Source organism: Eutrema salsugineum, unplaced genomic scaffold (assembly GCF_000478725.1).
Source record: "Eutrema salsugineum unplaced genomic scaffold, Eutsalg1_0 scaffold_18, whole genome shotgun sequence".
NCBI classification, from domain to species: Eukaryota; Viridiplantae; Streptophyta; class Magnoliopsida; order Brassicales; family Brassicaceae; genus Eutrema; species Eutrema salsugineum.
The window spans coordinates 1,004,686-1,017,281 of NW_006256846.1; the positions used below are offsets into that span (position 1 = coordinate 1,004,686).

The 12,596-nt window shown below is 39.7% G+C and overlaps 1 protein-coding gene across 1 annotated transcript; it reads right to left on the reverse strand.

Moving 5' to 3' along the window:
* Positions 1–12,039: 12,039 nt before the first annotated feature.
* LOC112087326 lies at positions 12,040–12,596 on the reverse strand. Its single transcript, XM_024157344.1, has 2 exons — positions 12,480–12,596; positions 12,040–12,399 (listed from the first exon to the last, which is right to left on the reverse strand). Exons 1-2 carry the CDS (start codon positions 12,594–12,596, stop codon positions 12,040–12,042), a joined length of 477 nt encoding a protein of 158 aa, XP_024013112.1.

Consider the following 12,596-nt stretch of genomic DNA (forward strand, 5'->3'; position numbering starts at 1 on the left):
TTCTGAAGCCTCTCTACTCTCCACACTCTATAGAGGAGCACTACCTAAAATCAGGAACCAACTAGACACAACTTCCAATGGTAATTTCTTGGCAAAGGAGATTACAGCTGCTATGGAACTTGTGGAGAATCTAGCAATGTCTAATGACACATATGGTGAAGATTATGACAGAACAAACAGATCAGATGGTTCAAGCTCAGAACAAAAGCTTTCTAGAGAGGCTAAAGAGCTGAGAAATGAACTTGACAAGCTGAAGATAGTTTCACAAAAACCGATCCATTATGTTGGTGAATTTGAAGAGTCTCCATGCTTTGAAAACATCAATGAAGAGAGTTTAACACAGGAGGAGTTGAACTACATTGGAAACCAGAACAGATACCAAAGGTTCAACAACTTCAATGCCAACAACAACTTGTCTTATAGGAGCACTAATGTGGCAAACCCACAAGATCAAGTGTATCCTTCTCAGCATAACCAGCAAAGCTTTGCCCCTAAGCCTCAGTTTCAAAGTTCTTTTAGCCAAAGCAACAGTTTGTGCAGCCTCAACAACAGTATGGTCAGCAACAGCAGCCACATCAGGGTACAAACTTCAGTTCTTAGCTGCAGCAGAGCAAGGCACCACGTGGGTTCAGTCAGCAGCAGTTTCAGCAGCCACAAGGGGTTCAACAACGGCAGAAGATGGGTCCAGACTTGTGTGAGGTGCTACAGCAGTTGTTACAAGGACAGCAAAGGGCTGAGACTGGGTTTCTGATCTGGGTTCCAAGTATGCATCCATGCAGCAAGAGGTAAGGGAGCTGAAACAGAATCAGGCCTCCACTTCAAGAAGCCAAGGAGTTTTACCTGGCAAACCAGAACCAAATCCAAAGGAATATGCTAATGCCATCACCTTGAGAAGTGGCAAAGAGCTACCAGGTTTAGAACATAACAATGTGATCATTGAGGACAATGATCAAATTGGTGGGGAGTCAGCCCCAAGGGATGATGAAAAAGCTGAAAGAGAAAAGAAAGGGAAGGCCAAAGAGGTGAAAAATATATCAGAACCAGAGAAGTTTTAGGTTCCACCACCTCCCTATCAACCCAAGCTACCATTTCCAGGCAGGTTTTAGAAGCAGCTTGTAGATAAGGCAAGAGCTGTCTTTGAGAAGACTCTTAATGAGACACCACTTACAATGCCTCTCATTGAAGCATTTCTGATGATGCCTAAGCCTGGAAAGTTTTTAAAGGATGCCATCTTCAACAAGACTAAAGAGCTTCAAGGTCTGGTGGTGCTTAGCGATGAGTGTAGTGCCATCATTCAGAGAAAGTCAGTCCCAAGGAAACTTTCTGATCCAGGGAGCTTCACTCTCCCTTGTGCTATAGGACCATTGATGTTTGTTGGATGTCTTTGTGACTTGGGTGCATCAGTCAGCTTAATGCCTTTCTCTATTGCAAGAAAACTGGGGTATATAACTCTCGAACCAGCAAAAATCTTACTTGTTCTTGTTGATAGATCTGTGAAGATAGGGGGATTTGAAGTGTTTACAGTCTTTGTGGTCCTAGAAATGTATGAGGAACCAGTTGATCCTCTTATTTTGGGCAGCTATAGAAGGTCAAGTCTTCTATGTTGAGACCATGGATGAGCTTGCTGATAAGCTCCTAGAAGAGTTAAACACTGAAGATCATCTTCAGATAGCTTTAACAAAGGAACATGGAGATCATGGAGCTCATGAAGCTGTGAAACTCTCACAACCCAGAGGAGAGCACTAGTTCTTACTTGAACTTGTACTATGGTGGTTCAGATGTTCAGGAAATCAGTGGGTCAAGCACAAGCCAATGGTCAACAACTCAAGAGGATGAGCAAGGCAACAGGCCTATTGAGGAGATAAACACCAAACAAGGGCCAGCCAAGGAGGGTTCATACAATGCAGATTGGGATGAGTCTAAGGCGCCTCAACTAGAACTCAAACCTCTTCCTAAGGGGCTCAGGTATGCATTCTTAGGTCTCAATGAGTCTTACTCTGTCATCATAAATGATAGGTTGTTAGATAATCAAGAGCATGCGTTGTTAGATGAGTTGAGGAAACATAGAGAGCCATTGGCTACTCTTTGGATGGCATAAAGGGTATCTAACCCTCCCTATCCACTCATAGGATTCACCTTGAAGAGGAATCTATGTCATCCATAGAGCACCAAATGCGTCTCAATCCCAACTTGAAAGAGAAAGTGAAAAAAAAAACATTCTTAAACTACTAGAGGTTGGGATCATTTATCCAATCTCAGACTCTAGATGGGTTTCACTAGTACATGTGGTGCCCAAAAAGGGAGGATTGACAGTAATTAAAAACGAGAAGGATGAGTTAATAGCTACCCGGACCATCACAGGTCACAGAATGTGTATAGACTATCGAAAGCTCAATGCAGCCTCTAGGAAGGAACATTTAATTTTCCTTTGCCTTTTATTGACCAGATGCTAGAGAATGATTCTGACATTTCTGAATGAAAGGATCAGAGAATGGTTCAACCATGGACAGCTGATGGAGTCTCTAGCACTGGTTCAACAACGGTGAAACCCAAATCTATTCCAAAGCTAGGTAATCCAAGAAAGTTCTCCATCTCATGCTCTCTTGGAAGTTTGAAAGCGGATAATGCTTTATGTGATTCTTGATCAAGCATCAGTGTAGTGCCTTTAGACATGGTGGAGAGACTAGGGATCAAGAGTCTCAAGCATCACCCCATCTCAATTACCTTTGGAGATTCATCCTAAAAGAAGCCATATGGAATCCTTGAAGATTACCCACTGAAGATTGGTGAATGCATAGTTCCAACCGATTTTGCGGTAACTCTTTTTATGAACACCACATGAGCAAAGATAGACTTTGATACTCAAGGAGTGGTGCTTACTAAGGTAGATGATGAAGTCTCTTATCCTTTTAAGCCTCCTATTCCTAGGTTTTGTGGAGTTATATCTGAAGATGTTGATAAGTTCAAAGACTATGAGATGACGTATGTTGGGAGTATTGGAACTATAGAAGAAACTCAACCCCTTACATATGTTGAGAAGAAGAAAGAATCCCAAATAAAACCTGATCTTGAGTTTGAAGGGGATTTCTTTAGTGATGATGATGACTAGATGGTTTTTAGGCTCTAGCAAAGGTCATCAATACCTTTTGCTGTTGTAGCATAAAGGGTTTATCAATCCAATGTGTGGTAGACACTAGAATGTACGACAGCTTCTTAATTCAAGCAAATGGTAAAGTTTGTTGGTGACTTATGCCTAAAAGAAGATTAAAAACTAGAACAAAGACAAGTGATTAAGTAAACTAAACAAGCAAACAATTAAGCAAGATCAGATGATATGGAATGATGGAAGCATTAGTATCTAGACATGAGAGTTGGCTAGCGTGCTTTGGTGCTAAACTAAGAATGCTAATGAGAATAATGAGACATGATTCAAATGATTTAGGATTCTAATCAAGCCTTAATCTTTCCCAAGCATCAAGCGAAAAATGAAGCCATTTCACATACCCAATCATCAAACAAAAAGACAGCATTAAGAATCAATCCTAAGTGATCATTTATGCAAATAACAAACATCATCATGGCATTAAAGCATGAACCTCTAATATAGCTCTTTCAGGAATTTCATCACACACTTTTGGTGCATGAAAAACCCAGATTCTAGATCACAAGTGATGTGCAAGGATCTAGCATAGAGACCAGATATCTAGAGAAATGAAAGCATGGATCGAGCCCTAAGCACTTCTAATCTAGCACTTCATCACCCTAACCTACATATCTAGAATCTCATTAAGGAAACTACTCACTAATCATACTAATCTCTCTTAAACCTTTGCAAGTAGAGTTGATTGGCATTTTTAATGGATGGAAATGATGACAGAGAAGATAGATAAGATAGATTGCATCTTTAAATACACAAAAGGTCTTTGATTTCTCTTGTTTCAAACTCTCAAAAAACAGATATTTCTTTTCAAAGGAGTCTTTCACAAAAGAGGCAAAAAAATTAAGGAGAATAAAGCTTCACCCAATGATTAATGTCCCCAAACTATATATATGAAGGATTTTCTTAAAGAGCCAACCCTTAATAAACAGGTTATTGGCCCATTAAAGTCCTAAAATTCGGACTGGATCGAGAGAAATATTGACGTGCCATATCTCGATATCTCGGTCGACATTTTTGCAAAGGATTTCTTAACAAGAATATCGACCATGGGCTTGGTCGATACTTTGGTCGACAATATCTCGGCGTTCCAAGGTTCAAAATGTCGACCACTGCTTCAACTTTATATATTGGTTGACATTCTTTCGGCGGTTCAAGGTCCAAAGTATCAACCATCGTTTATCTCGATACGCATGTCGATATAGGCGTTTAGCGGCTCCGAGATGTGTATTTCTTCCGGTCACCATAACTTTCAACTCACAGCTCCAAATTGGACGATCTCAGGTGTTCTGGGAAGATGACTGAAATATCTAAAACTTTATTGAAGAAACATTTGGTGCTTGGGGAGTGGAAGATTCCCTGGACGGCTCATCTCTGCAGTGCATTGAAACGATCAAAAAGAAGCTCTTGGAGCAGTGTTTACTCCGGAGACGGTATCTTTCAGCAAATAGCTCCGAACTAGATGATCGCAGCTGTTCTGGGAAGAGCACTCAAATATTCTGAATCTTAATGAAGGCCCCCGCAACTGAATCAGACTGGAAACGCATCGTCCCACGCCATATTTGTGACTCATCAGATAGGTCTTGAAACTGTAGCGAGACAGGTGTGTCTTCCGGTGAGCTTAACTCTCAGCTCACGACTCCAAATTTTTAGCCGACACTTCAACACGTGGGAAAGTTTTTAGCCTAGAGAGTCAACCCACGGTACATGAAAATCACCGAGAGAAGCTTCCCGCGGTACAGGCCATCGCCGATAACCTCCAAAAGGCTGTTTTCACCATTTTTAAAGCCCCATTCACCATTTCTCCTGGATTCATCTTTTCAGGTCCAAACTGGTTCCAAATTACCTGTAAACACTCGAAAACATGCAAGACTCACATGGACCCAATGAAAATCCTGAAAACTCTAAAACAAGTGTAAAACATGATGAATCTATCTAAAATGTATGAATGAGATTCTAAACTTGGACTAAAAATGCAATCCTAAACATGTAAATTACGAATATATCAGATGATGAAGCTACCTTGGAATCTCTATCTCCTACACCAAGTGAGAAAGAGATCAGCACCAACAAAGGCAATGGTTCAGGGTCCCAAGACAAGAACCCAACAAGCACCAAACCATTCACTCTTGGGTCCTCTTCTCAAGTCTTAACTCTCACTCCATGGAAGTTTGATGGTGGAGCTGTGGACTACAAGGTTAAAGGCAATGGAGGATCAATACCATTTGCCAAAGTCAGAGCAATCCTCACACCAGAGTTGAAGGACAAAGGATTAGATGGTTTTCAAGAGCTGATGAACAAGGTCATTAAGCTTGAATTTATGGATAAGACAAGAAGAATCAATGCTCCTCCTCTCACTCACTAAAAAGAGTATGAAAAGTCAAATTTAGTGACTTAAAATAATGTGCACTTGAGAGACAATCTCTTGTTATCCCTTGTATATATTCTTTAATTCTTTTCTTGATTTGTTTTTAGGATTTTTTTGATGTGTTTGTTGAGTGTTCTCAGGTTCCAATTGGTCCAGGGATCAACTGTTGCAAGAAGATATAGTTAAGAGGTGCCAAAAGGTCAAGAAGAGGGCTAAGTGTTAAAGAAAACATAGTGACTCTCTGCCTAGAAGTTGATACCCCAGGTCATGCTACTGGTTAAAGGAGCCGGAGCAAAGGAGAATGACCTCAAACCAAAATAGAGCTGACCACATGGAGAAAGCCCTTGCCTTGGTGCATGTTCTCAGACAAGTATCTCTACCTGGAGATACACTTAAAAAACTGCCTGAGACGGAGGTGCTACACTTCGATTGAGCCTCCATGGTCTCCATCAAGAATGTATAGGATAGCGCCATCTTTCTAGAACAATTTTAAGAAGCCGATTTAGAGCAGTGGTTGGAACTTTATAGCCATTTGAACCTCAATCTGTCTCCTAGTCAATATCTAGACCAAACCGTTTTGGCTCAAAGAACCACTCAGACGAAGGCCCTGCTCTCTCCGTATGCCGTGAATCCCCTCATCAAAGTTGTAGGAAATGAGTGGCCTTTCTTTATGAAGTTTGAATCAGGTCATTCGGATCAGTATTGAGAGAGTTATGACGATTTAAGCAAGAGATTGTCTGACCCAAACGTGATTGCTCTGGGTATTGCTGCGGCTTGAGTGAGCCAGAGCAGGAGAGAAAAGCGAGGACGAATTCTTTCGGTAAATGCTCCAGATGGGATGCTCCTGGTGAAGACCAGCCGGAGCAAAGCAGTTTTTCCAAGAACACCAACCTAGAAATGATTGCTCTGGGTCATGCTCCTGGTTAAGACTTAAGTGCATTCAGATCAGTGCAATGAGTGACATCAAACCCAATCCACCTTCAGTGATGTTTAGCCTCATCTGATGCACTGATTCACTCCTCCTTTCCATCAAGAAATCATCTGGTAACACTCCAACTTTGTAAATATCAGTCAGGCATCTAGTTTCTTTTTTTTATCTATTTTTCTTATTCATGTTTGTTTATCCTCTTTCTCATGCTTTTATTACACAAAGGACTCACAAAGGACTATGTAATTTAATAGCGGGGGAGGGGTTTAGTGCTTTCTAACATGTTTCTTTATGTTCTTATTTTGATTTTTGCATATTAAGTCACATTCATTCACGCATAGCATCTAAGTGCATAGAAAACCCAAAAAAAATTTGAAAAATTTAAAATGTTTTGACAAAAAGATCATGTAGGTACATTTAAAATTTTAAGATTGAGTCTAGATTGAATTTAATATAGGTTGCATTAGCATTTGCATAGGGAGTAATAATAGATTTTTCCAAGAGAAAGCATCACTTTAAGAGTTTGATTTATTGCTCTAGTTTATAATTCTTTGATGCATGCAGAGAAGAAAGAAATCATGACTGAACCATGCTTGGAACTTGTTTTCCACTTTCTTTGTATTAGTTGGATCAGGCTTTGAATAGTTCCAGCCCTGCTTAAAGTGATAACCCTGAATTTCATGTTCATGCATTTGTTTGTTGGTTCATTGGTACCATAGACATATTTGAGATTTCTATCCCTTTTTGCCACTCTTGCTAGCTCAAATAGCTGTTCTCCACTTTTTAGACTGTTACCACACCTTGAACTTAACCATCTTTGAGACAAATCATTAGTGTGTGCATGTGAGGCCTCTTTCAAAGTAGACTTGGTAAAAAGAGTTGGGTCTAGAGTGACAGAGATAGGGCTGCATGTAGATTCTAGTCCATCATCAGGACTAGCTTAGGATTGGTTGAGGTTTGGGGAATGATTGAGCTTTGAGCTGAAGAAAATTCTTTGCAAATGTGAAAATGAGGAAATAAATGGGAATGAAATAGGGGAATGAACTCTATAAAAAAAAGTGGTGAGTGAGAAATGAAAAGAAAAGCTCCAAGTGGTCTCAAGAAAGAAAAAAAAGGATCAAAAGAGAGAGACTAAAAGAAAAGAACAGAGCTAAGTGTTTGATGAAAAAGAAACTTACAAAGTGTTGAAAAGGAAAAGAGCATTCCCCTAGAGATGAAGTGAAAAAAATGAATGAGAGCTGGTGATCATCAAGGCAAAACACCTGTGGGAAAAGGGTAGCTTAGAGAGAGAGATTTTATGGGTTTAGATTATGGAGTGAAAGCATTTGGGGTGTTGGGCATATGTAGTTCTATCTTTGTATGCATCCATTGCTTTTAACCCTTAGCATTTTCCAAAAGTCTGTTTTTTCCTTGAGAGATCGCTTGCTTGGAGTACCAGTTACTTAATTGAGATCATTTTAATTTCAAGACCCAGTCCCTAGCCAAATGAATCAACTTCTTTTGCATGAACATGGTCCACATGAAACTCTAATGAATGTCAAAGGGTTAGAACTAGGAATGGTTGTGAAGACTGATGTTTTATGAGTAATCTTGTCTACATTGCATTTCAGAATTAGTAACTAGGATAGTGAATTTCGAATTCTTTTAGTGATCATCTTTCTCTTTGGAATATGAAATCCCTAACATTCAACCTCTCTCTCTCTCTCATTTGTTCTGGTTTGCTTGAGGGCAAGCAAAGGATAAGTGTGGGGGTGTTGATATATGCATATTTTACCATGTTTATTATGCATTTTCGTTCATGTTTAGAGTCCCAAACATGCACTTGTAGATAAATTTCTTAGTGTTTTATCTTTATTTTTTGGTTTTATTAGGAGTTTGCATTAGTCCAAGTGAATCTTGCATATTTAGAGTGTTTATCAGGTGATTTGGAGCCATTTAGAAGCAAAGGAGTGGAGACCATTGAAGAAAATGTGGAAAAAAGATGAAGAAATGGGTTAAAAATGTGTATCGGCCATCTGGTGTACTGCAGGTAACGTTTCTTAGCCAAAAACATGTACCGTGGGTCACATTTAGTGTACAAAACCCTCGGCCAAATATTCAAACTTGCTGATATGCTACAACGATCACTTGTACCGGATGCTTTACACGCCGACTCAGCTTCCGACGTCTTCATATAAATTCAAGAGATCAAGTCACGGATTTGGAGCAGTGAGCTAAAAGATATGGCCGACGGAAGTTGTACCTGTCTCGCAGCCATTCTAGACTGATACGATAAGCTTCAAGGATCGCCCAGGACGAAGCCCTTCCCTTCTGATTCAATTTCCAGTGTCTTCATCAGTATTTGAGAGAATTGAGTCTAATTTCAACAACGCTTGGAATAAACTTATTTGAAGTAGTGAGCTGAGAGATATCCCAAGCGAGAAATGAACATGTCTACCAGCAAGAATCCAAATCAGCCTGATGCGCTTCAAAGAACTGTTGTACCGGAAGCCTTTCTCTCCCTGGTTTCTCTCTGGAGTTTAAATCAAGTCATTTGGATCAGTATCTCGGGAGTTATGGCGCCTCAAATACGAACAGGTCTGACCATAATTGAGATGCTCCGACTTGTGCTCTGACTTAAGAGGACCCGAAGCAACATCTGATTGATTCTGGGAGCTATGCTGGGAGTGATGATGCGGCTGAGGTGACCCGGAGCAAGAGGGAATGCTGGAGACCAAATCATTTGGCGAGTGCTCTGAGTTGGCTGCTCCGAGTTGGCTGCTCCGAGTTGGCTGCTCCGAGTGAAAAGGACCCGGAGCAATGTGCAACACAAACCCAAATTTTCTTTGCTCCGGGTACTACTCCGAGTGAAGAGAAAGCAAGACCAGGCGGAGCAAGACATCCTTTATCCAACCAAACCGGGTCAGTACCCAGTTTGTCCTGGGCTGACCCGGTCCAGACCCCTTAGTATAAATAATTTTTGGGGAGAAAACCCCAACTATCTTTTGATCATCTTTCATTCTCTTATATTTTCTTTTCCCCTTTAGTGAAAAACGAATTTGTACAGAGATATATTTGGGTTTTAATCAATCTAAAGCTGTTTCTTATCGTCTTATCTTCTTATCTTTACTTCTAATCGTGATTAACATCATCATGATTAGTGAGTAGTCTTCTTTTAAGCTTCTAGGTGTGTAGATTGGGATGCTTACATGTTTGATCTAAGATGTGTAGGTTCCAGATTCTCATTTCCATTCCTTAGTTAGCTGCTCTTAATGCTAGATCTTTGATAATCACTCTAATCTAGACCTAAGGCATTTCTCCACCCACAAGGTGTTTGATAAAATGTCTGGATAAGGTAACTTAAGAGTTTATGTTTTTAATGCCATGAAAATGTTTGTTTGAGCATAAATGACATATTAGAACTGTTTATTAATGCATATTGATCATCAGTACACTGATGAAAATTGGGTTTGAATGATGATTAATATTGTGATCATTGTCCTGAGAAAGAAATAATCTTGCTTAGAGTTCTAAGTTAATTGGAATTTGAGATCATGTGATGCTTGTTTTATCTTTTTGTATAAGATTCAGTCTTTCTTAGCTCTTGTTCTGATTCATAATGAGGCAGTTTGGTAATATTTTTGTCATATTTTTTACATTGATTATCATGCTTGTTACTTGTCTTTACACTAATGAGGATTAGTCTTGATTAGGTAAATAACAAAGGGATTTTTTTCATGAGAGTGAATTAATCTGATTTGGAAGTCTAGACTAAAGAATTGCAAATGTTGCATTGTTTGCTTAGCATCATGAATTAGCATTGAAAGCACCATGATCAATGATCACATCTAGAGGTTTAGCTTTATCTATTTTGAATTTGAATCTTTGTTTAGCTTCTCTTGTTTGCTTATTTCTTAATTATTTCTTGTAGCTTGTTTGTTTTATGTTTTAGGTCACCTTGTTACCAACTCATTCACATATTATACTTGGATTAAGTAAGATCCATATAGTTCTAGTGTCTAAAAACCTCCATTTGGATTGATACCTCTAATACTACAATGATATGAGTAGTTCGAGTAATTGGGTTTGAACCTAAAACTTCTTACTATAAAAAAGTCCTCCATGAACACTTCTACTTTCTCCTCAATTAGATCAGAAAATATTGACATCTGCAACCTTCGGAAGGTAGCAGGAGCATTACACGAACCAAAAGGCATTCTTCTATATGCATAGGTGCTATAAGGGCATGTGAAAGTTGTTTTCTCTTGGTCATTGGGGTGAATATAAATTTGAAAGAAGCCAGAGTATCCCTTTAAAAAGCAGTAATATGGATGATTAGTAGGTCTCTCTAACATTTGGTCAATGAAGAGAAAGGGGAAATGATCTTTCCTAGAGGCTGCATTCAATTTCCTGTAGTCTATGCACATTCTGTAGCCTGTTACTGTTCTTTTTGGGATCGACTCATCCTTTTCATTTCTAAGAACAGTAATGCTACCTTTCTTACGAAAAATGTGAACTGGAGAAACCCATCTAGAATCAGAAATTGGATAATTACAGCTTCTAGAAGTTTGAGGATCTCTTTCTTTACAACATCCTTTAGATTAGGGTTAAACCTTCTCTGATGTTCAATAGAAGTCATAGATTCCTCCTCCAAATGTATCCTATGTGTGCATAGACTAGGTAAAATCCCCTTGATGTCTTCTAATGAATAGCCTATAGCTCTCCTAAACCTTCTTAGCTCGTTCAACAATGCATGCTCTTCATGGTCTAATAAGCTATCATTTATGATGACTGGGTAAGAGGGATTAGGACCAATAAATGCATACCTGAGACCACTAGGGATTGGCTTGAGTTCCACTTTAGGAGCCTTAAGTCCATTCCAATCTTCATTGAAGTTTGTCTGATCAGTTTGTGCTCTGTTGGTGTTGCTTCTTTGCCCTTGTTCCTTGTGCATTTCACTTTGCAACTCCTTTTTTCCTTGGTCGCTGAGTCTACACCGAGTTCCACATCAATTGAATGCACCTCGGTGTAGACTGTTTCTTCCATTGTCTCACAAAAGCCACCACACTCCTGGCTTGATTCTGTCGATGTGCATCTCGGTGTATACTTCTTTAGTTCTGCAAAGTTTACACCAACTTCCACATCTTGAGAACGCAACCCGGTGCCAAAGCCATCGTAAATCTTCTGAACTTCAAACCCAGACACTGAGCTTGATTCACTCGAGTTACATCTCGGAGTTCTTTCGGTGCACCTTGCATCGAGCTTCATTCTGCCGGTGTAAACCTCGGAGTTAAACCCATAGCAACTTCTCTCTTTTGAAACCTTGTACTCTGTGCGGTGTTTGGTTGACGTACATCTTGGGTGGCCTTCTGTCTTTGATTTTATTCACTCCAAGTTCCACATCGACTGAATGCACCTCGGAGTGAACAATCTCTTGACACTTAGCCATTTTTGAACCTCCAAGACCATCTTCTATAAACCCTTGTAACTCAACTCCATGAATGAATCATTGCTTTCCAATGGTTTGTGATAACCTATCAGCTTCATAAACCCAAGACTTTCATCTTCAAGATAGCCATACTCCCCTTGTTCATTTGTTAAAGCAATTTAGAGATGATCTTCTGTGTTTAACTCTTCAAGAAGTTCCTCTACAAGCTCCTCCATTGTATCTATGTAGAAGACCTGACCTTCTATTTTGAGATTCTTCATGACTTCATTGATATAAAACTTGAACACCTCAGATCCTAGTTGGAGATCTATCTTCCCTCCTCTTACATCAATAATAGCACCACCTGTTGCTAAGAAGGGTCTTCCCAAGATAAGAGGATCCTTTGACTCCTTATCCATCTCTAGCACAATGAAATCTGTTGGAACTTCAGAGTCTCCTATCTTCACTTGAAGATCCTCAAGAAGTCCAATTGGGAGTCTAACTGATCTATCAGCAAGAATCAGAGAGATCTTTGAAAGCTAGTAGATTGTGAACCCCAGTTTCTTCGCAACTGAGAATGGCATTAAGTTAACTAATGCTCCAAGATCACACAAGAAACTTGCAAACATAAGAGGACGTAGAGTGCAGGATAATGTGAAACTCCCTGGATCAGATAGCTTCTAGGGATTGTCCTCCTCTGAATAATTGCACTACACTCATGACTAAGCACCGCCAT